A 24209-nucleotide genomic window follows, 5' to 3' on the forward strand; every position below is an offset into this window, starting at 1 on the left:
CTACATTGTAAAGGGATACAGTAGCGTGGAAATTTTCACTGTGTTGTAACCACACACACACACACACACACACACACACACACAGCCCATATGTTGCCAATGAGGCAACCACAAGATCAAAAAAAAAGAAAGTCAAGAGAAGTGAAAGCGTCATTTCCAACATGAGTCATATTATGCAAGAATGAATATTTTGCCAGTGAAGCTGTCCAACTTTATGAAGTTGACTTTGACTAAGAGACGGTTACGCTTATCCTGGTCAAGATTACGTACAGAATTCCGGAGTCTAGACCTGCTGACTTTGACTGAGTGGCAGGGCTAGGCCTGTCTGACACAGAGAAACACTTAAGTCTTCAGGAAACCTACCGTAGATCGACCATGACCTTTATGTGCGTATCATCCAAGTCAGCTAATATACATACAGCTATTTGAATAAATCAAAGTGAATATTCATCTGTGTTTCTGAAATCATTGAAGCCAACTGAGAGTGTTCCATAGGTAGTTAGTAAAATAGATATGGGTAAACTCCAGACTCGTCTTTAAAGAGCCGTGCTGCAGCCCGAGGGCCCGAGTGATGCATGTTTGGACATTGCTCATGAGGCAGAAGAAGCAGACTATGAATGAATGCTTTGCTGCCATCATCGTTTTGACTCAGTGGGTGGAGGCTCAGCAGACCTACAAATATCTGCCCCCCCCCCTCCTTTTGGGCTCACTCTTCACTTTGTATGTAGCGTCCGCAAGCTCCTCTCTCTGACTTTGGGACCAGAAGAGCAGCAGTCATGATCAGAAACAATGTTTTCTCCTGCTTTGTCTTCTACGCCGTGCTGCTGGTGTTGAAGATGTACGTCATGGCCGTCATAACAGGACAAGTGAGGTTGTGGAAAAAGGTGAGTGACCTGGCAAGAAGCTCCAGTGTCCATGTGGGACTTTCACGTGTTTAACAAGTGTTTGTTGTCAGGCTTTCGCTAACCCGGAGGACGCACTGAGACGCGGAGGATTACAATTTCACAGGCTGGATCCTGACGTGGAAAGATGCCGCAGGTATGGGCGACTCGCTACGCTACACAACACAACACAGTTGCAGTACAAGAGGGTATAATTACCGCACATCATCATCCTAATGTGGCGAAGGATGCAGTGGGGTGCCTCAAATCCTTCATGGGTGCCCACTTGACTTGACTTTACAGATGCCACCATCACTCACAAACGTGTCTGGCAACGTGTTTGAATTTAAAAACAATATTAAACACGAGCTACATAAAAAAAGACAAAAATAGAAGAGGAACTGCAAGACCTAGCTTATCCTAACTGACTTTGGATTGGGATTAGTGTGTTTATTATGACATGAGAAGGTGAAGAACGTTTATTCCAGTATTACTTATGTGGCCCTCAGTGTCGGAAAAAAACCAGAGCAATTTCCAGATGTCATGAAATAATTTTCATTAGAATTACAATTATATGTCAATATAACATTCATTCATTTTCTACCGCTTTTCCTCACGAGGCTCGCGGGGATGCTGGAGCCTATCCCAGCTGTCTTGGGGCGAGAGGCGGGGTCCACCCTGGACTGGTGGCCAGCCAATCCCAGGGCACATATAGACAAACAACCATTCACACTCACAGCAATATAACAATATATTTAAAAATAAGCTAACAGTCTTTATACACGGAGATTAACCTCGATCTAATCAAGATTCAGATTAAAATGAATTCCGGCGATAAAACAAGTTGTAAACACGCACCTGGTCTTCTTGCAGAGCTCACCGCAACGACATGGAGAACATCTTCCCCTTCCTCTTCCTGGGTGCCGTGTACTCCATGACGGGCCCCTCGCTGGCCCTGGCGCGCCTCCACTTCCTGGTGTTCTTGGGGGCCCGCGTTCTGCACAGCGTGGCTTATCTGGGGGCTCTGCCGGCGCCCACCCGGTCGCTGGCCTACGTGGTGGCGCAGGTGCCTTGCGTCTCCATGGCGCTGCAGATCCTGGCGACGGTGGTGGCGTACGCTTAGGACTGTGGTCACCTTTGACCCCCACCAAACGAAGCGGAGTGCAATGTTTACCAAACAGGATGCGTTTGAAGTTTATTTTGTGTTGAGGACTCTCATGTTGGCAAAGCAAACGCCGTCTCACTGTGTCCTTTTGTCTTTTATGAAGCTCTTGAAGGAAGGCCCTCACACTGAAAGAGAAGGTTCATTATTAGTACATCTTAATTTATTATTTCATTGTGTGTGTTTTGACTCAACAATAAAAATCTCACTTTTACTTGATGTGGTTCCATGAGGGGCCCAAGCACGGCCGCCATCCACAATTCCACAGGCAAAGCTCCAAGCATTCCTGCAGCTCTTATGTAAGAGTCTGTTCTCTGTCATATCCCGAGGGGGCCTCGGGGAGCACGAGGGGGGGGGGGGGGGGGGCTCCCATCACCCTGCTGCTATGTTTGTTCCCTCTGGCTAATATTTCTCTAGCATTGCCGTGTGCTTTGCCAGTGATTTTCCTTATGATGATGACTCAAGATGGGATTCTGTGGGATTTATGGAGTTTTCCTTGCAGACAAAAGGAAGAGAAGAGCGTGGGCGGTTTTGGCGACTGGATATCCGATTCAACTTTCAGAGCCTTAATGAGGACAGGGGAGGTGTACACGTACTACACACACACACACACATCTATTCTTTTGGAATAAAGTTGTTTGAGAGAAGGTAAAGACAGATGACTTTTTTGGCCATTGGACCATTATGAAATATACTTTGGACAATTTTTGATCACCATATGCGGTCATAAGGACAAAAATAGTGGCAGCTCTAAAAAGCGTTCACCAAGATCCTTAATCTGAGATGATTCATGTGGTTTGTTTTGACTAGATTTTTGACTTTCTGAACTTCCCCTCCACCTTAAAAGGAAAATTGTAAAAATAAAGCCATTTTTGGTTGATGGACTGACATAATTCCTTTGCATTTTATCGACTTTCTTACTTTCTCATCCTGTTCTCTCCCCCAGCAGACCACTTCCGGTCTGGAGGCCTCTGCTGTCTGTTGGCCAGGCCAGTCCATTGTTCATCCGCCGATGGCCACGTAGACCTAACAGGGGCAGGAAATTATGCTCAAATCTGATAAAAAGCATCCAAAAACATCAGTTATATCTATGACATAAGCTGACAATACTTATCACAGTTCTTTCCATCTAAACAAAAAAAAAAGACGTGGATACAGCTGAAATTCCATAAATATTTATTACATATCAACGAACATAAAGAACTACTTTCACAGCGGTGGTCTACAGCACTCGTTTAAAATAACTGCTCCAATAACAATAATTAGAATTATAGGAATTTGTTGTAATAACTCTTCAGCTCTGCTTCATCATTTGAGGCCACATTTGTTACACAAACATTTACAAGGAATACTTGGCATTAAAAACGATGGCGATACAATATTTTAAGACACTTGGTGTTTTTTTTTTAGCCTTTTTATCGTGAATTTTCCTTCGTTTTAATATCACAGAGAGGTTGAGCAACAGTAAATACAGATTTAAATACAAAACAAAACAACAAAAACAGCCAAATGCCAAGGGGAGGTAGAGATAAAGAACTAAACGGGAATAAAGAACCCACCTCAGTCATAATACACAAAGAGTGGAGCATCTTTGTAAACATCCACCTTCCACCGCCTTTTTTAATGGAGGACACGCGCGGGAAAAAAAGAGCTCATGCAAGTAATCTGAAGGCTGCTGTGACATGAAGCCACCACACAGAGGCGCTGTAGTACAATGTCAGCATAGTGGACACACTGCTACCAGGAAGCCATTACCTTGTATTTCACATACGAGTCTATTACATTATCTCGTAATACCACTTACGACCTGAAGAGGCGATAGTGAGCCACGGCAAGGGTTTAATCTTCAAAAAGTGGCAATTCTACACTCAGAACGCTTTTTTTGTTGCCCAAAGACACGCAGTACCGCAAAGTATTCATAATGTTATGCTAACTTCGTTGTTTATTTGTGTAAGCAAGGACACTTTGCTTAAACCAGGTTTTTCTTCCACCAGAAGTGGACTACAATCATGGCTGCTACCAGAAGAATGGTGTCTTTCAGGGAGGTGCAGTGGTGGCTGCTGGGAAATGGCACTTAATGACACACCTCCAGCCCTGTTTACCTGTGTATATTAAATGGAAGGGTAGAACTGGAACACAGCATAGAACATTTACTAAGTATGAGAATAAAATATATATTTTTTTCACAATATAGACACTGTCTTTGTGTATAAACAGATGTACACTAGCATCATCATTACAAGGTGGTGTGGACAAATCCAAATAAGAATACGTATAGCGATGGGAGAGTGAATAGTGTAGAATGTGTGGATTTACATTCAGTTTGAGGTTTGGGATCAACTGAAGGCTGCTGAAGGACAAAGATGGCCTCTAAAGCTCATTTTTGCCTCTTTGGGTTAGTTACTGATGTAGCGGGGCGACTCTGACGAAAACGTCCGTCTTGTCCTGTGGAAGGGGACACTCACAAGGATGCAAACATGTCATAGAAACCAAACCAAAGAAGCACAGCAAGCAAAATAGGAAAGCATAGCAACGGTTGTCGAGAGAAGTGCACGATGGGATTGTCTTCACTTTAGGTCCAGGACGTCTTCCTCGAAGGAAGTGGCGAGGGCGAAGGCGCTGGCGAGCGGCGGACTCTCCGCCTGCAGCACCGACCTCTCCGGTTCGGCCTCCAGGTGGGACGACACGGCGCAGAGGTCCAGGTCCGACTCGCTGGCCTCCGAGTCCAACCTGTTGGTGTCCACAGAAAAGCTTCTCATTGCATTGTGTTGCATTCAGGTTGTCATGTGAGCTGGCTTCATCGGGTGAAGAAGCCTCGAAAGGATCCAAAGGACAGCCAGCGCTCTCTAGGGCTGTTATCTGGTCATTGAGCATGACATTACAAAACCTCTACAGGTACTTTTACCTAGAGCTGTCCTATCTAGTCTTTGAGCATGCCTACAATAGAATAGAATAGTCCTTTATTGACCTGATGGAACCTGATTGGTCGAGAGGTGAAGTGCCTTCCAAGGCAACCTTAACGGGCCAATGGCGATGTGTTTAATGGCCTCAGAAAAGCTCTGATTGTTCTTCTTCACTGGACAGAAAAAGGCTACAGAAATGTTGACATCACCTGTCACTGTTTGTTGACGTTAGCGCTCGAGGTTTAGCCTCTTCTTCTGTGTTCTTCTTGCTCATCTTCCTCTGTTTCAAAGTGCCGCTGTCCGATTTCCCACTGGGTTCTTCTGTTAGGCCTGTAAAAAAAACGGTAATGGTACAGCAGGGGTACACAGCCAGATCACTTCCTATCTTTGATGGTATGCCATTGGTAGTACTCCTACAGCAGTACCTGTTAAGGCCACTAGGTGACAGTATGGCTCCACAAACCTTTCATGTTGCCTTTTTACTGACAGTAATTTCATTGGATGACATCATGTCAGGTATTTACCCAGCAGCTCCTTGCGCGTACGGCTGGCTATCTCCTTGATCTCCATGCGGGACAGGGAGAGTGAGTGCGTGGCCGAGATGAGGGGCGTGGTGGCGACCACGGCGGGGGCCGACGGCGCCGTCAGCACCTTGTTGACCAGCGGCGACTTGAGGGGCCTTTCGATGCTGCGGCCCACCAGGTTGCACAGCGGGATCTTGAAGATGTGCTTGCACGACGCGTCACCTGAGTGCGAGGAAGGCCGAAAGGGATGTGGGCGTGGCGGTAAAGGTGGGATAAGGAAGGCGACAGAAACGAAACCAAACCATATGCACAAGTTTATCGTGAGTGACATTTCTGTTATGGATGCTGCAACAGGAGTATAATTTGACATTTTGGGGACTTTTGCTGAAGTGCTGAGCTTAACCAATGAAATGGTGGAACTGCTAGCGGACGTCTTGCTGTTGGAAGTCCTTTTATAATGCATTACAGCTCAGCCGAGTCCAGCTAAGATAATATGATCTACCCACCCTCCTCAAAATGCCAAACTACACACTGGAAGGCATGCTGGTTATCTGCGGCGTGTTCCACATGTGCCTCCTCTGGCTGGAACTGCAATATTAGGGGAGCTTTTAGCGCTAATTGAGCTCGCTTGGTCCACATGATGAATGCCATGACATCACCTGACCCCCTCACCCCCCCCAGGCAGTTAGAGGATGAGATTTTTGTCAGTGCTCCTTCCTCTTAAAAAAAAACACACACACACACACACACACTAGTGGCGCCGCTATTTGGACTCTGGGCGGAAGCGAGCGGCTGACAAAAGTCTCCATGGCGACAGTGCAATCTGTAAATCATGCTGCGGCGGTGTCCTCCAACCCCCCCCCATCCTCCCGGTAGCCCTAATCTGCTCTCATGCGCCAAATACCCTGCAATTTTCTTATCTTCAAAGCACCTTTCCACCCTGACCGTTCACTCATGCTTTGGTTGTGGCGGGAAGGAGGAAAAGGGGTTATGATGTTCACTGAACATTCCCGGCGACGTCAACATGCCGCTATGGAGGAGACACACGTGCAACATCAATGTGGCGTTAATGAGCGAGCTTTGGTGGTGCGAGGGTCCTCGAGTACCTTCAGCATCCTTTGACATGTACAGCGAAAGCTTGGTACCATAGGGGATCCGTATAGAATCTGAGGGAGAGGGTTACACACTCAACACACAATGTAAACACACATGGAGGCTAGGCTGACACTCCTAATGAGGCACAGCCGCCGTCTGTCAACCTTTTGAGTTGTCTCACACCTCATGCCTCAGTGTTCATTGCAGTGCTGTGCAAAAGGCCCCCATGGGCTATGTAACAGGAAGTACTACTACTTCTTGGAACAATATATTCTAGAAATCTGAAGTTCTATACAGGGGAAAACTGCATGCTTCTCCTCTTGGCCCCACATGCTTTGTCACCTACTACCCAAAGATGAGATGCAGGGTGTTGTATGTACTGTACCGCTTAGCACGTCCATGTTGGATTAACCTTTTTAGAAAATCCCAGTCGCCCTTTCTGTTGACTATATATGTTGACTATAGGGGTGTTATTTCATGTCCAACGGGCTCTAATAATGTTAACAAATAGAAGGTCTGAAGCAGGCTTTCTATGCTTTACCTCTGAAAATAATCCATTGAAAAATAAGCAATCAGGGCTGCATGGCGAACAAGTGGTTGGTGCGCAGGCCTCACAGCTAGGAGACCCGAGTTCAATTCCACCCTCTGCCATCTCTGTGTGGAGTTTGCATGTTCTCCCCGTGCATGCGTGGGTACTCCGGTTTCCTCCCACATTCCAAAAACATGCGAGGTTAATTGGCCACTCCAAATTGTCCATAGGTATGAATGTGAGTGTGAATGGTTGTTTGTCTATATGTGCCCTGTGATTGGCTGGCCACCAGTCCAGGGTGTACCCCGCCTCTCGCCCCAAGACAGCTGGGATAGGCTCCAGCACCCCCGCGACCCTCGTGAGGATAAGAGGTAGAAAATGAATGAATGAAAGTTGGCTATAGGGGTGTTATTTCATGTCCAGCCAGCTCTAATAATGTTAGAGAAAACATAAATAGAAGGTCGGAAGCAGGCTTTTATGCTCTACCTATGAAAATATTCCATTTATAAAAAAGCAATCCTACTTCGTAGGAGTTCACTCATCATAGTCGAGTCTGGAACCAATTAACTGTGATATTTTTTTTTGGGGGGGGGAGAATGGGGTATGATGACAAAATATGGGGTTTTGACCTTTCTGGGAAAGTAAATATACAACAATATACCCCAATCATGATCATGATATAGAACTATGGTGTTCATAAACATGTATGACATCAGCGCCCCTGTTGTTTTTTTACTGGCCACTAGGTGGAAACATGTGTTTTATTGAGCCAATCCATTTATCTGGTCATGAGGTCAATATAAGCTGACCAAAGAATGTTGGGCATGCGTGCACGCTCGATGTTTGACCTGATGGGTCCCTAAACACACCACTTGCAGTGTCACAAACTGGACTAATACCCTACAGGAAACCCTCATACACACTGGAGAGCAAAGGCTGCCCCACCCAAAGTCAAACAGACCTTTTGGACAGCACTGATATTTGAAAAACAGCAACATCCTCTGGCTTTTTTTTTAACTGCCGTAAGGAGACTTACCGTCACCGAGGGGCGAGGGGAAGACGGGCATCTCGTAACCGGTGGGAGTTTGCGGAGAACTCTGTGAACTGGTGTCCCTGGAACTGCAGTTGGAAGCCGAGCTCACCGGCGCCGATGAAATAAAGTAGATGTCCGACTGCGTGGGTGTTAGAAGAGAGTATTAAGGTTTGAAGAGGAGGGGAAAAGTGTTTGCTTGTCGCCATGTGTGCCGCCGTCTTATTCAAAAGACGCGTGCGTATGAAATATGAGTGTTATTGCTTTGTAGCCATGCAGATTGCCGGCCATATTTCCCACTGGGCTAATAAAGATTGACTGGAATGAGAGCGCTGAGGCAGCAACTTGTGCAGCACCGAGCATCTCTCGCTTCCAGTGCCGACTCTCTCCCAAGCTTGCATGGAAGCACCCGGCGCTCGTACAGTTGTGAGGCATAAAAAAAAAAGAGCAACCGGCCGGACCTTCGAGTAAGGTACTGACCCGTGAGGAAGCAAGCTGCAGCTCCGGGACCACCGCTGTGTACACGAGGTTGCCGTTGACCACCAGGCGGATCTCAATGGAGTCTGTTGTGAAGGCCAGGATGTACGGGAAGGCGCAAACTGCAGAGAGAGTACGATGTATAAAAACAGACATCCACGTGGACAAAAAAAAAAAAGACTGATATCCCTCAGTTCTGTCTGGCGTCCTGGTAGCCTAGCTACCAGGTTTGTGTCCTTACGCTCCACTGATTATATTTTTTCTAGTGAAAATGATGCTAAGAGATAAGAGTAAAAATAAAAGTAAAAAATAAGAATAAATAAAAGCCCCTCTCGAGCACTGTCACAGTAAATATGTTCACTGAGGAACTTTTGAGACGAGACTGGTGCCTGTCTCACCAAACAGATGGAGTATATTGCCTTATTACTGCTTATGTTGGCGTTGTAAACAATGGACACATGCAAACACGGGTTAGCAACAACCGGATGCTTGAGGCAGAGTCTGTTGTTTCCTTGGCGACGGCAAGCTCCGGGCAGGGTGGAGCGGCAGGCCCTGTTGCCGTGACAACCTACCAATAGCATTGGGCATCTGGTTCCAGCTGAAGTGGAAGTCTGACGTGTTGGACTGGATCATGGGCGTGGAGCCGTTAAACGGACAAACTTTCTTGTAGTAACAAATATCTGTCAATAAACCAAACACAACCATTTAGCTTTCAAATGCCATTAGGATTGTTAGCATTCTGTAGCTTCAAAATACAACAAGCCGGCGTGAGCACGGCTCGTCTGCGGCTGTTAATATTCTGCAGCAGGTGGTGAATGATTGTTATTCCGCAGAGGCTGGCTCGGTTTGGCCGTTAAGAGACACGCACTTGAGACAAATATCATTCATGAACTCACAATTGTAGCACAACAGCAGCCCTGCCTCGCCATCTTCATACATGTCGATCGCTGCCACGAAATTGACCTGCGGACAAAGAGAGGACAGCCACTGCGAGATTATTGATGACTTCCTTTTGTCAGAATACGAGCGTATAGTTTGATATTATTCTTTGATAAGAAGCCGTGTGTCAAAAATAAGATGCTCTGCTACTCCGGAACTCCTGCTGTATTCTTGATTCGGTACCCTTTCCCCCCGTCTGACGATGGACCTCCATACAAAAGCGTCGTAGACCAACCTGAAACCCGAGCTTCTGCCTGGTGGAAACGAGAAGGCCTCACCCTGTTGGCGTCGACGTGGTGCAGCCGGTAGGCGTCGCCGGTGCTCTCATTGATGAGGTCGAACTGATGCTTGTAGGCCACGCAGATCATGTTGTCGTTCTCGCCCGTCGGCCCGTCTACCAGCGCCATCACCACGGGCGGGTCGCACAGACAGATCTCCTGATGGGTAGAAGACGGCATAGACGTTGTGGCCGCCGCAAGGATTTTACAACGTTGTCGAAGTCTTACCCGTATGTACTGAAACTCCTCTACCGGCGAGTCCGTTCCCATGGCGCTGAAGCCTTCAAAGCGCTTCCTCGTGATGAGGAGGAGCTTGTTCCTGATGGCCGCCACAATCCTCAGCTCCGAGCCATGATGGGTGTTAATGGAGTATAAATGGCATCCTGGGACAAGAGGCAGGCGGGTTGGGGGGGTGCATGAGGACACAGGATCGTGTATGTCAATTGCTGGCATGGAGCGGTTGATCGATGCAACTGGCACGGGTCAGCGGGTTTGCAACTGAGTCACTCACCCGCTAACGACTCCCCACATGCAGTTTTATAGACTGAAACATGTTTACGTTATGACGTGGCTTCCCCACCTTTCGTTTTCTCCAGTTTATTCTCCCGGCTGTCACACTTGCTCCGAGCGAGCTGCCTCTCCTCCAGACCTCTCTTGAGCGTGCTGAGTCGGAACACATAGAGACGAGCATCCTTCCCTGGAAAGGAAACCATTCAGTATCCTCCTTTTGTTTGGATTATGCAAAAACCTTGAAAAAAACTCTTTCAACATTTGCAAAAGGGTGCAGAACCTGCCAAGGAAGAACCCATAAAAATGTGCTGAGTCTCGGGATAAATGTGTGGATCCAGTGGTGTCAAAACGCCTGTGCCGCTGTCACGCCGCCAATACCAAGTTAATCACGTTTGTCAACGTGAGGGTTAGCTAATTATCCGCAGGGAAATTGATGACATGCGCCCGTGGCCCACAATTATACCTCTTCTTTACAGCTTCCTGCTTTCCATGTTTTCATGCGCCATTGAACGTCTGCTTGCGTGTATTTGTCCTTCTTAGGCTAAGCAGACACACAGTACAGTGGAGATGGGATCAATGTGTTCAGTGGACCAAAGGAGGTGGCGGTGGCGGCGGACGTGTCGATAGGGTGAGAAAGGAAAGTGCAGACCTCTGCCAAGGCCAATAATGCCACATACAGTGGGCCAGAAGCCATTTTCAGCCTAAAGTACACTATCTGTGACATGTTGTGTGTCCTAAAGAAGCAAGGCCTGGAAAGTGACGTGCGTGATGTCAGCTAGCAAGAGCTGTCTCTAGCGGCGTGCAAGCAGTCGTGTGTAGAGAGTGGACAGCAGCTCATGTGCGCATATGTGTTCTCTGCCTTTTCATAAAGTTCATCGTGATTTTCTCCTCAAGAGGGTCGAGTGTTGATTCTCGAGCATCACTGGGAACCGGGACTAACATTCCCAGATGCCCAGTCCACCGACACAATGACATCATCAACCAACATGATGGATTGAAGTAACCCCTTTGGATCTCATACTTTATGTTCAGCATAAAACATCACTTTTTACGGGAATTGATGAGTTGTTAAAACACACAGAACAGAAGCTTGGTTGTAAGGTTGCACTTTGTTTCACTCCGCCCTCCAGCAGGTGGCGGCACTGAGCGTGCATACCTTTGTCCGCCCTGGTGATGAGCAGGTCCTGAGGCTCCAGAATGTGCATCTGCTTCACCAGCAGCGTCTTGTCAAACACTTGTACCGGGGGGAGAGCCTGCGCTTCTGTGTGACACACATTGAAGGAAGGGTCAAATCTGACAGAAGAGCAAGAATAAAAAAAAAAAAAGAAAGTGGTGGATGGATGGCATGGCGCTCACCAGTGCAGGACAAAGGTGGATCAGGTCCTGTAAAAGCAACAACAAGGATATGTTAGCTCACAACAACATTGACATTTCAGCATGGCTTCCTTTGTTTTAGAGGACACGCAGTGGAAGTGGTGCTGATGTGTTGGGGGGGGGGGGGGTACATCGATTACAATTAATTTAACCTCACCCTCCAGCAGGACGACTCCCGCTGTGTCGGTGGCCACCAGCAGCGACTGACCCCAAGAGTCGGCACACACGATCTCATATGGGAACGTGCTGCAGAACGACTGCGACTCCCACGGCTGCAGCGAAGAACGATAAACGTCGGGGATGCGCTGGCACATCTTCATAGTAACAACAGGATTTGATGGTACTTGTTTTCACCTCCTTTCTGCACAGGCCCGTGGTGACCAAGCTGGTGGGGGCATCTCCTCTCACAATGGTCTTCAGCTTGAGAGCCTGGGGGGGGGGCATGACAGAAGATAAGTGAGAACCACGGCCCTAAACTCCCCCCAAGTATTAACCCCATGTTAATTCCCAACCTCTAACCCTAGCCCCTCCCACTAATCCTAACATTGTGTGTGAAAAGCTTGTTTTGGTCACCTGGCCTATCCTGACAAATTCGGCCTGCCGCGCCTCCTCCTTCTTGCGTGCCGACTTTGGGGACTCGGGCAGCACGTCGCTGAAGGAGCGCCGGTTCAACATGTTCTGCGGGGAAAAAGGGACCTAACATGTGGCACACAATCGCACGTGGAGGAGGGAGGGAGGGGGAGGGCAAAAAAGCAGAAGAAGAAAAGGGGTGTGTCTTAGAGAGGCTGACGGCGACAGTGACATTGAGTTGGCAGAAGAAAGAAGCAAAGAGGAGAAGCAAAGGCGGCACTGCAGTGGAATCAGACGGTGTGCTGTGGAGCCGTACGCAGTGGCTGCAGTGGATGGCAGCACAACGCAGTCAGCAGGTTTCAGAGTCACAGCAGTGACAAAGGAGGAGGGAGTGGAGAAGGGGGCGGCAAAGGAGACCAAAAATTGGGAGTTTTCTCATACCTTGTGCAGGTCGGGCATGAGGTCTTGGTAGAGCGAGCGGATCAGCATGTCCAGGGTACGCTGACGCTTCTGGGCAAATGTTGGCGTCTCCAGTGTGGCTTTCTCTCCATTGATTACTGCAGCGAGGGGAGAGAGATGCATTGACACGTTTCCTTTATACACCACAATCCTTAATCCTATCTTAATCCTCATCAGCAGCTCAATCCATAAGCACAAGCAATGGCCGCGGTCAAATATATGCGGGAGGTCCTTGGGTTCCATTCCCAAGACACTGTTTAGTGTTTTATATGTCAAAACCTCAAACTAAATTAACCGCTAAGTCACTCTCAAGCACAGTCTGCACACATAAAGTCCTAAAATACAATTATTAACAAGAAAGTGCAAGAATAAAAGGTTTAAATTTATCTCTGTGGTTTTCTTGCAAACAAAGAAGGGTGTTGCAAAGGAGGGAGAGACACGAACACACAGCTTTTCAAAAATACATCTATTTCCTGGTCGAATACGACCTGGTAAGCTGTACAGAAAATGGATAACAGATAATCATAATATATCTTTTACATATGAAGTGTCTTATTGGACCCCACTTCCTTTCCCTTTTCAGTGTGGATGTGTAGAAAACATAACAAATAGATATAGTATATAAATCACTCTTACGTTTGACTAGTAAAAAGTCCCTGAATTCGTGGTGATCGGTAAACACGGGCTGCGACGGTAGAGGAGGTCCAAAGAGCGGCACGCTCTCTTCTGAGAATATCTTCAACCTGAGACCAGAGACTTTCATCAAAATAAAAAATTTTCAAGACGCCGCATGTGACATCGTCGCTTACCTGTAGCTGTCGTTCTGACTGTTATATCTAACTAATGCAAAAATATCTGCAGGCGCGAGTGAAGGAAAAGCTGCTGGAAAGGAGCTCAGAAGGAGAACTGCTCAAATTCCAAGGATACGGGTGAAATGAGATCGGATCATGGAGGGTTTGAACGACGATGACACTTCATCGCCCTCCTGGAATACTATTGTGACAATGTCGTTTCCGATATGCCTCTTTCGCTCCACCTGGGGGGATGGGGGGGGGGGGCACAGCAGAGAGAGTCCCGGTGAAGTGTTTGCTGACTGGAATCTTTTTTTTTTTCAGCAAAACCGAAATCCGATGCCAGTGGCACGCATGAAGGCAGACACAAAAGCGGATGCACACCTGCTGTTTGTTCTCTTTGGAATAGGGCAACATGGTGGACACATGGAACATGAGCTCGTGGCCCTGATACACCGTGTAAATGGACTTGATCCCTGTAGTGTCATCTGGAAGAAGAAGCGACAAGGAATGATGATCACACGGATAGCTCTCGAGTTCATGCTAAAAAATTGACTTGGGATGTCGGATATTGGCTTTTTTGTCCAACTCTCAATTTCCCGTACCGATATCAGCTGATACTAATATTATACCGCATTTTTCAAATTGTTTTTCATGATCAGGAGAAAAATGCAATCGCATTTCTATGCCGATATCAGGCTGATAATTATCGGACATCTGTAAAAGTGACGCTCCTCTTTGGCGACTTACTCTTGGTGTCCAGGCCTCCCCGGTAGCCCGCCCATCCCTGCAGCGTGATGGTGTCGCCGAGCAGATTGAGGAACTTGTCAAAGCTGTCGCTGCCCATTTCTACAAGCAAAGACAACTTCACATACAAGGAAAATGCTCCAATAGATTTTTTTTTTTTTTAATTTACCGTTGCTAAACATCTCATCATCTGTGAGCTGTCCGTCTTTGGCATAGAGAACACCAAATTTAAAGTTGACAGAGCCCTGTCGGAATGACATGATAGTCGTTTAGTTTTGCAGTGGTTGCCCATGTACAGTCGTCCCTCCTGCAATAAGTGAATAAGTCAACCAAGTGAATTTCGGTAATGTAGGGTTCAATGTTTACTGATTAGCTACCAAAGACGTATCTATACCTTTTTTAACGCAAACACCCAATCACAAAGATGGATTTATGCGCCTTTTACCTCTTTTTATTGTGTGAGAGGCAAAAAGAGGTGATGACGCAACTGCACAATAGAAGAGATCATGTGTGGTGCAGCTTTAATACATAAAAACATTGTGCATCGTATAAGAGCTCAGCATGTAAAAGAGCAATCCACAGGCGAGAGAGACATCTTGTGAAAAATGGGTGGATTGAATCAGTCAATAAATGGAGTATTTTGGTAGTTTGAGCATAGAAAACATTTACCATTAGGTCCCGTAGACATGAACCAACACTAATATTGTCATCTTTACATTCCTTGTTTGCACCACATTGCTCAACTGTAATGTGCAGGCTCCGGCATCACTGCAGGGATGGCCACAGCGATTGTTTGAAAATGTACATACAAAGGAGCAGCGTCTTGTACCTCTTGTTCCTCCAGCACCAGCAGATCCTGAAGGAGACGAGGACACAAAAGGTGATCAGTTAACAAAGATGACCTGATGGCCCCAGGATGGTGCTGCTCAGGACGATGACACAGTGCTGCACATTATTCCGAGGGTGCTCACCTTCTGAATGTCAGGGTTGAGGATCTCCCTGGGGCCTCTCTCAAACCTGTCCACGTTCATTGCGCTGGCATTACACAGACAAGGATGTAATTACATTAAAGGAAGGAAAGAAAGAAAGAAAGAAGCCATGGAAGACAGACAACGGCCTCAAGCTACAAAGTGCTGAAAAATGCAAACTGACACGGCAAAGGATTTTCTTTCCCATTTGTAATACACACCCATCTGTGATAGATGCACTTGATACAGTCGCCATTTTGGCCAGTTTATTTGTGAACATGGACTAGCAACAAATGCTAAGTGAACAGATGTTGCCGGATACCGCTGCAGAAGCGCTACGTTGTCATAAATGGCCTTCCTGAAGCCTGACTTGAGAAATAGCTTACAAAAGCGTTTCAGATAAGCTCTTCCTTACCTCAGGATGGACTTGACTGACAGTGTTTTGGTGGGGCTGTAGGGCAGGCTGATCTTTAAGGTCCCCTGTGCACATACCGACACGGGATCATTTGTTGAAATGATTGCCATCATGTGACACAACGGTCAAAACAAGACAACACAATCAGGTAGCAGAGATATCTGATTAGATGCAGGCCAAATTTAGACACCCCATCTTAAGACTTAAACGCTGAGTCATCAACTCCTACGAGCCTGATGATGACTCAGGACTAAATCCATGTTGATTGTCTTTAACAACATATTTGACAGAATAACGTGACGACAGGAGCAATAAAAAGACTGTGGAAGACCAAAGCCCAAAGAGCGCTACAGGTCGACTGAACACACCGTTTTTCTCCACAGGATGGCTCGATACTGCAGCACCCGCTGATTGTTCTGGTCTGACAGCACCACTGACAGGTAGAAGGGGTTCTTTTCTGCATCCGTGCCCACGTAGTTCTGATGGACTGAAGGGGGAGCAAAGACTATGTGAATCCAGACAGAGGACTATTATATTATTAACAAAAGTGTGTTAGGATTGTAAGGATAGATTCCTACTGCAAATGAGATAAATCATCAGTATGACCCAAAGTTTGTGATGAGAGTACATTCACTCATCTAAGTGAAGCTCCAAAAATGTGCTGCTTTGTGGACTGGAGTCACGGTGTGTGTCACCTTTCACCGTCACACCCCTCAGGTTAAGGAGGCAACATCAGCGATGACGCCAAACAGGAGTCCAAATTGAATACCGGATCCCTCCCTGCATCTACATAACGCTTCCCTTCCTTTCAAGCCAGCGACATAATTGCTCTGCTGTCATTGGCTGCCTAAACCGATGGCAAAGGCTTGCTAATATGTCGTGCTGCAGAGTGGAGTCAGCTTTGTTCAGGCTGTGAGACGCAGATGGCTCAGCTGCAGTCCAAACAGAAGCCAGCCAAGTTTCCGCCATGGTCTGCTCGCCCCTGGCTGACGCGAGGGACTCTGGTTTGTGGCTGCCTGACTTTTCCCTCCCGATTATGTGCAGACATCTCTGGATTGAAGAGTTTAAACAGAGCGACACTGACCTTTTCCCAGAAAGTATTTAAAGAACCATCTGGTGTGGTACTCGGGATTCTCCAGATGGACGTCGGTTCTCCTCCAGGTTCCAGGGGTGTAGTCCAAAGTCTGCTTATTACACAGCAAAAACACACTTTCATGATAAAAAAAAAAAAAAAAAAAATCTGCGTTGGTGATAACTTCCACTTCACAGTACTGGCTCAGCTACACTGGCATCGCTGTGTGGTCTTCAACTTCACAATAGTAAGCGCAAGTTCAAATGTTAATTAGAGAAGAAAAAGAAGACGATGCTAAGGCTGTCTTTCAATTCATGCACTTACATGCAATACTTACACTCCAGATCTAAGCTGCGGAAGAGAGAAACGAAAAGAGAAGAAGAGAAAGTCCACATGTATTGCAACCTGTGTTTTCCTGTAAGTTGCCAATGGCAGTAATTGATTTGGGACACTACATTGTTAAAATGTGTATGTAAGAAAGTATTTAGTGTAAATAGTTCATATTAAAAGTATGGAAGTGCAGGAACTGAAACACAGCCGAAGTCTAAGGAAACTGGCTAAGGTAACAGGGGAGAAGGCAGCAGTTTAAGGCTAAGGCTAAGGGTAATAGTAAGGGTAAGGGTAAGGGTAAGGCATAAGGCAAACGACGGCAGCCAAGGCAACAGGCTAAGGTTAAGGAAAAAGGATAGAAGGCAGCAGTCTAAGGACAAAGCTAAGGTAACAGGCCAAGGCAACAGGCTAAGGTAGAGGAAAAAAGGACAAGGCCAAGGCAACTGACTAAGCCTCGGCCTGACCCTGGCTACTACAAATAGTACCTAATGGGACCAAGTAGTACCTGCATTTGCCAAGCCAAGTAGTTACTGTGCAGTGGAAAAGGTTGCACTTGGAGTATATTAGAATACATAACATGTTGCTGGTACCTCATCTGTTGAACCATTCTCCACCCTGAAGCGTCCCGCCCTCTGAATGGCCCCATCTGCATCACTGGATATCAGCTGTAGAGGTGGGCAAATGCTTTACGTGAGACCAGCTTGACACAAAGACAGTTAAAATGGGAAGCATCACAATCACTGGAGGAGGGAAAGGAGGAAAATAACCCCCCCCCCCAAGCTGATACAATTATGGCGTATGTTTGGTCGCCTGGCAACCAACTGACGAGGCGCTCCCCCTAACCTCTCTTTGATTTCAAACCGTCTTTGCCTGTCAGCTTCCTCCCTGCCAGAGGTCACGGTGAAGATGTGCTCAGGGAGATTGGGGGGGTGTTAAAGGCGACATGTCACACGCGTGATGGAAGAAGGTGCAACAGATGGTCTGTTCCAAGTGGCAATGCGGCATGGGGGTGTCGGGCAAGTCCTTGAGTGGACATGGGAAGCTGCTTGATATGCATCACTGTCTCTTCTGGGTCACAACCACAACAGGGAAGACGACAACACCTTTTTCTTCCACCACACATGGAATTAAACTTTGGCAGAGCTTCCTGTGAAAGACGGATGTAAACATCACTATGTGGTTGATTGAAAAGGGGGAACACTTTTACACTGCCTGTAAAAGCCGCCATTCCCCGCCTTTTTTTTCTTTTAATATAAATGACAAAGAAAGAACGCGAGAGCGATGTCAACTTGACACCTTTGGAGGTAATCGTATAAGAGCCTCCCGACTCAATGCCTCCATGTTTTTGTATAACATGAGTCCTGTAACGTAAAAAAAGGGATTGCCCTCCAAGCATAACTTCCTCACCTTACATTATTTTCCTATGGGAAAATGTGCTTTTGTTAGAGTTTGTTTTGGTTTGAGTTGGACCTTCTGGAACCAGTTAATGATGTTAATTTAGGGACCACTACAACCACAGCAGGGGTGTCCAACCAGTCCAACCAAGCCATTTTTAGAGCTAATTTGACAAATTCTTAAAAAAAAAAAGATTGCGATCAAATGATCAACTTCAAGCTATTCTCATTCAATGTACATGCTAGCGAAAATAAACTTTGATATGCTTTCATGCCTTTATAAGAGCGGCACTCCTACACTACCACTACAATATATATGCGTTAAAAAAACATACAAGCTACCTCTATACCTACCTCTATCCTACACTGCATTTTGCTCTCCTTCTCCACGTGAACGCACTCATGCACTCAAAGACAGGAAGTTTCAGTACGGAAGCGCGCCAATTCTGGCACAGCATGGGACCCACTTTCCCCCCGACCTCTTTGGTTGGAAGCAATTATTTCATGTCCTCACGCATTTAATTATATGATTGCCAAATACAGCAATACTGTAGAGCGCTAAAATAGTCATTGAGACGCCTAGAGAGGTCTGTTTATGACACCGTCCCTCTAAATTGATACTAATGTTCTCAGATCAATAAGCCTTGCATACTTATTGAATGCAATTAAGGTATAAAACCACCACTAATGAAAGATAAGATGATCAATGAAAACATCAAATCAGTCACAGTGTTGAAGTTATTGAAGTTATAAATACTGCCTAAAAAGTGTGAAATATTCATTCATTCATTTTCTACCGCTTATACTCACGAGGGTGGTGGGGTGCTGGAGCCTATCCCAGCTGTCTTCAACATAGAAAAAACATTATCTGTAAAAATGGTGGGCTTTTTGTGGGCTATATCACAAAGCTGAGATGCAGTTTTTTTTGTACAAAATATCTGCCCTGTGATTGGCTGGCGACCAGTCCAGGGTGTACCCTGCCTCTCGTCCGAAGACAGCTGGGATAGGCTCCAGCACCCCGCAACCCTCGTGAGGAAAAGCGGTAGAAAATGAATGAATGAATGAATGTACAAAATATCAAAGTAGCCCTTTCATTGTTCAGTATGTGGCCGTCGGGGGAAAAAGCCGAAGATTTTCTATACCTCGATGAAAACCCCAGGGGGTGAAAACCAAGGCCGAGGCGTGACACCGTCACCAAGTGTTTGTTGAAATGTGTTTGAACCTCAGCCCGATGCGAAGCCCTGTGCCATTTCCTGTTTCTATAGACGGCGCCGTGCGTGTGAAGCCTTCACACCAACCAGCCTAATGCGGCGCAGCAACAAGCTTCATTGTACACAATGACACAGTGTTGTCAATGGAGGCAGGCAGGTGGCAGGCTGCTCTAATAGACAACAGCGCATCTAATAAGGAAGGCGCTGCCTCCTCATCCTTTCGTATGCATATTAACAGGCAACAGGAAACAAAGACCCATGCGCTGCTTCCCGCGCACGCCTGAGTCTGCACCTCCAGCCGGCTTTGCTATTCCATTACAAACTGTAAAGTGCACAGGGAAGCTACATATATCCACCCCCCTCCTCTGCTTCCCACTTCCTCCATCGCTCTTGCCTCGTGCAACATTAAGCATCTAATCGCAGGATAATGGAGGGGAAGCCAGCGCAGCTCCGACTGAGCGATGCTTCCCTGCTCCGTGTCATTGTGAGCAGGAGAAAAAATGGACACGTCCAAAGTGCTGTTCTCCTTTTTATATGAAAAACAGATTGCTGCAGTTTCAGGGCGTCGTAAAAAAAAAAACACCTACAGGAATAAAGATTCCATATTGGAATTATGCAACACAAGATAAAAGCCTGGCCACTCCCATGATTCCCGCGGGTCACAGGAGGGAGGAATCCTATGTGCCAAATCCCAATGCAACGGTACTGCAGCCCTGTAGGTGGCAGTGATGTGCAATACAAAGCGTCTTGTTGTCACGGCTATCACTACATGATAAGGTTGGCTACTGCCCCCCCAAGGCGGACTAATGCTGGAAAGTGACAATTCCTGTCTGGACATGCCTTCTCATTTAGAGAATAAGTGGACTGGATCTTGCTCCAAACTCTCAGACAAGAGCTGTCCTATCTAGTCTGACTGGTGTGTGTGTCCCACCGTGACGTTTGAGCATGAGTTGATGAAACCTGCTACCTAAAACGGTCCAACTGCGATCCATTCTGTGCCTTGTCTACAAGGTTTTGTGAAAATGGCTTGCCTGGTTTGGGCATATAGCCGCTAGATCACATCCGGTAATAGACAGAAAACAGCTAAAGCAGAGTAGCGACTTATGGCTTGCCTGGTTTGGGCATATAGCCGCTAGATCACATCCAGTAATAGACAGAAAACAGCTCAAAGCAGAGTAGTGACTTCATCTTTCTAAAAAAAAGCCTTTTTGGGCTGCCTTTGTGCTACTGTACGATGTCATTGGCCTCTCTTAGCGTCCGCTTCTGCACTTGGCTGAGGTTAAGGAGGTGCTATGCTGCTCGTTTCAGGTACTTTTAAAGCCTTATTGGATGGCAGTAGTGCATTGTAGTAAGTTTCCTTTAATACTCCATAAATCTCAAGGGTAAATCGTATTCTTCTTGTCTAAAAAAAAAAAAAAAAAGGTCAACCTCCTCCCCTGACCACGCCTACTTGCTTGCAATTGGTCAGGCAATTGCTCAGCAACACGCCCCCCTCGTATGCTGGACAGAAGTGCTGTTGATATCGAAGATTCCCGAAGTTCCTTACCATTTTAAACATATAGGTAAGTGTGAAAAGTCCAAATGTCGGATAGGGAACTTTTAACAAAGCGGCGTGATGGAATCAGACCTGAGACAAAGAGATGAGGTGTCGGGGTGATTGAAGTGAGGGACTACCGGGAGCGTCTAATGACGACAAAAAGCAGACTGATAAAAGAATAATGGCCGCCCCCCCCCACAGCAACACCCTCCTTGACCCACTTGCCCTTAAACAGCAAGCATTTAAGGGCAGGACTTAACAATTTAGAAGCTGATTTCCCATGAGGCCGAGTGACAAAGCGTGACATGAGCGGGTGCTGAATCAATACATTTGGTGACTTCTGGTCGGTAATTGATCTCGTGGCCGGGCCGTCGATGCACACTAACAACCCTCCGGGTGGGAGGGGTTGGATGACAATACGAGGATAAATGTTATGAGATGACCGACGGCGACGTATGTGTGAGATCATCAGAAGCGGTATGACTCACTTGCCCTCCACTGGTGAGCACGACGCCTTTGAGGCTAATAAAACCATTCTTATGGAGGTGTGTTTCATGTGGATCATGGCACCAGGGCCGTCTTTTCTTGACAGGTGGATGTGCTTTATGAGCGGGATTAGGCTGAAACGACATTCCCACTTTTATCCAAACTTTGTAGCCAGGTAGAGAGACGCAGCAATAGATTTTTTCTATCCCTCCTATTATATGGTAGCCGGGCAATGACATTTCGTTGGCAATTTCACTGCTGTCTTATTGTGCAATGACAATAAAGAAAGTCTATCTATCTATCTATCCATCCTAATATTGTGGTTCGATTCCCCGTCACTGGCAGTATTGGGTTAATGATCACTGTTTCATGGTTAAAACATACTGAAATACAAACAATATGTAGTATTCTGGCCACTCGGCTATTATACGACATTACCCTACCTTGCACTGTATGGAGCCAGTTGTGGATGCAGAGTGAAAAAAGGTTCTCCTCCCACTCCGTGTGGAAGTGGTAAGTGTGTGACTTCTTACTTTAAATTCTGAAGCTAACCGATCTCGAGTCCTTGTAGCTTAATAGTTGAATGAATACTAGGAGTGTAAAGATGACTATAGGGGTGTTATTTCATATCTGCAGCCCCCCAGACGACAAGAGTGGAAGTGCTGCACAAACCACCTCAGTTGTTGTGGGAACTAAAACAGCAGGGGAAGATGCTGTGACCGAGACTGAGACCACAGAGCGTCACAGCAAGGCGCCGTGCATCGTCTGCTTTTACGAGATTAGTTATGTATCACAGCGGGAGGTGGGGGGGTGGGGGTGGGGGCAGACACCCATATTTGCTTCCTTGCTCTCATTAATTCAGCAATTTATGGAAGTAAATTGTGTTTTCTCCAGTTTTATTTGGACGGTGGAGACCAGAGTAAATGGAAAGAATAAGAGAGACAAATGAAGGAGTTTTATAAGCGGTCGCATGTGGATTCCAATAAAACACAAGCACTAAATCAGAAAGCAGGCAAGAAATAAAAAAAACAGCTTATGGCTGAGACACTGACTGTCTTGCTACTGTAGACATCTTATTGTGTCCAGATATACCCACGTTTCATCCAGTTATTCCCAAATCTACTTGACCCTCAAATGACATGATCCACATGCATTTGACTTTAATGTGCACCCCGACTCGCTAGTACACATTCCCTATGATGGACATATGAGTTGTGTTATGAAGTATAAAGAACAGTAAGAATAGAACCTCCTGTCCTTAAACGGCCTCATGGGTCTGGCTTGCATATGCCAATTATTTTATGGGCGGTAATTAGTTATGATTGAACACTGTGAGTGGCCGTGCGTGACATGACCGGGAAAAAGAATCAATTCCTTCAGTGATGTCAAAATGCAATTTAATTTGCGGTGTTTGAAAATGAAAACCAATTGATTTTTGCTTTCTGTCCCATCAGACAGTAAGAGTTTTCCCGCTGTGTGGCCTATTTAAGTGGCTGCTCGCCCATCCTTTTTATTTTCCTTTTACAAAAACATGACAGCAATTAACTCAGCTGTTCTGGCTCATGTGCGCTCGGGTTTGCCGCTTTGTTGATGCCAGCGGCCATGTTTTGTTGTCAGCAATCTTTGCCGCGAGAGAACACTTACGGTTGCGTAGACATTTAAACATCAGCATGGTGTAAGAGCCAAACGAGAAGCCAGCGTGCTGATATACAGTCCAGCGTCTAGTGCCGCCCGGCTCGGCAGGCGTTCTCGGGTGCCAGACACACTGAATCAAGGGACGTTGCGCGCACGCATACACACACACACACACACACACACACACACACACACACACACAGAGAGACACACACAAGTGGACGGGATAAATCCAAAGTGACAGTGCAGGCAAAAGTCTGAGACTGGAGCGGGCAGACTTCTGCTCACCAGGTGTTGTGTGACACTGACAAACACACACTTTGGATCAGCCGTATACATATATAGTTCTATCATAAACAAATCGTCATGACAACTAATTAGAAACTAATTAGAAATGGTACACTATGTAGAATTCTTCCAGCACTGTAAGCCTCGACATTAAAGATGCCGCAAGTACTTTGTGTACTACATTTTCAGTTTTGATATTCATCTATGGGCTGCACATTTTATAGGATCATATGCACGTACTGTACATACATTATGACTCCATTTCTAGTATTCACTTCATGGGTTAAAGCAGCATGTGAGGGCAGGATGCCACTCAAGTCATTTCAAGGCTGTAGTGTGTGGGTGCAAGTGTTTCCTCTTTTCTGTGACTGACGGATACACTTTAAGGCTGTCAGTGACCTCATCCTGACTCTTACTCAGCACTCTGTGACTTGTACACACACACACACACACACACACAGCGACACAGTGAAGTGCCAGTCTGCTGGTGCTGATTGGCAGCATGTGGTTTCTCCTTACTGCTAATCTGGCACGGCCAAACCCACGACAGGCCTCCTGCGAGGAAGTGCGATTGCAGCACAAACGCCCCTCCTTCTACCAAACT

At 46.4% G+C, this 24209-nt stretch overlaps 2 protein-coding genes across 9 annotated transcripts in view; one reads left to right on the forward strand and one right to left on the reverse strand.

Annotated features, from left to right (window-relative positions):
- Window positions 1-529: 529 nt before the first annotated feature.
- ptges (prostaglandin E synthase) lies at window positions 530-2926 on the forward strand. The gene is made up of 3 exons (XM_058065035.2): window positions 530-884; window positions 956-1038; window positions 1755-2926. The coding sequence occupies exons 1-3, from the start codon at window positions 777-779 to the stop codon at window positions 2002-2004; spliced, it is 441 nt and encodes a 146-aa protein (XP_057921018.2). The 5' UTR covers window positions 530-776; the 3' UTR covers window positions 2005-2926.
- A 276-nt stretch (window positions 2927-3202) lies between these two features.
- garnl3 (GTPase activating Rap/RanGAP domain like 3) overlaps window positions 3203-24209 on the reverse strand; it is a 35623-nt gene continuing 14616 nt past the window's right edge. For 2 of the 8 annotated variants that reach the window (XM_058065018.2, XM_058065024.2), the window contains exons 3-31: window positions 17645-17719; window positions 16737-16839; window positions 16021-16139; window positions 15653-15717; window positions 15241-15304; window positions 15099-15125; window positions 14439-14514; window positions 14273-14371; window positions 13907-14010; window positions 13659-13767; window positions 13541-13586; window positions 13368-13474; window positions 12714-12829; window positions 12276-12398; window positions 12057-12131; window positions 11860-11974; window positions 11685-11711; window positions 11485-11589; window positions 10399-10515; window positions 10047-10201; window positions 9819-9977; window positions 9498-9564; window positions 9174-9281; window positions 8605-8723; window positions 8131-8266; window positions 6577-6636; window positions 5471-5692; window positions 5156-5276; window positions 3203-4773 (exon numbers count right to left, since the gene is read on the reverse strand). In XM_058065018.2, coding sequence (XP_057921001.2) covers window positions 4611-4773; window positions 5156-5276; window positions 5471-5692; window positions 6577-6636; window positions 8131-8266; window positions 8605-8723; window positions 9174-9281; window positions 9498-9564; window positions 9819-9977; window positions 10047-10201; window positions 10399-10515; window positions 11485-11589; window positions 11685-11711; window positions 11860-11974; window positions 12057-12131; window positions 12276-12398; window positions 12714-12829; window positions 13368-13474; window positions 13541-13586; window positions 13659-13767; window positions 13907-14010; window positions 14273-14371; window positions 14439-14514; window positions 15099-15125; window positions 15241-15304; window positions 15653-15717; window positions 16021-16139; window positions 16737-16839; window positions 17645-17719 — 2982 coding nt within the window. In that variant the 3' untranslated portion in view covers window positions 3203-4610. Of the gene's footprint in view, window positions 4774-5155; window positions 5277-5470; window positions 5693-6334; window positions 6501-6576; window positions 6637-8130; window positions 8267-8604; window positions 8724-9173; window positions 9282-9497; window positions 9565-9818; window positions 9978-10046; window positions 10202-10398; window positions 10516-11484; window positions 11590-11684; window positions 11712-11859; window positions 11975-12056; window positions 12132-12275; window positions 12399-12713; window positions 12830-13367; window positions 13475-13540; window positions 13587-13658; window positions 13768-13906; window positions 14011-14272; window positions 14372-14438; window positions 14515-15098; window positions 15126-15240; window positions 15305-15652; window positions 15718-16020; window positions 16140-16736; window positions 16840-17644; window positions 17720-24209 lie in introns of those variants that run through there. The other 6 variants (XM_058065023.2, XM_058065020.2, XM_058065021.2 and 3 more) reach the window with 6 other exon arrangements.

Source organism: Doryrhamphus excisus, linkage group LG10 (assembly GCF_037039965.1).
Source record: "Doryrhamphus excisus strain RoL-2023G ecotype Guam linkage group LG10, RoL_Dexc_Guam_v1.1, whole genome shotgun sequence".
Lineage (NCBI taxonomy): Eukaryota > Metazoa > Chordata > Actinopteri > Syngnathiformes > Syngnathidae > Doryrhamphus > Doryrhamphus excisus.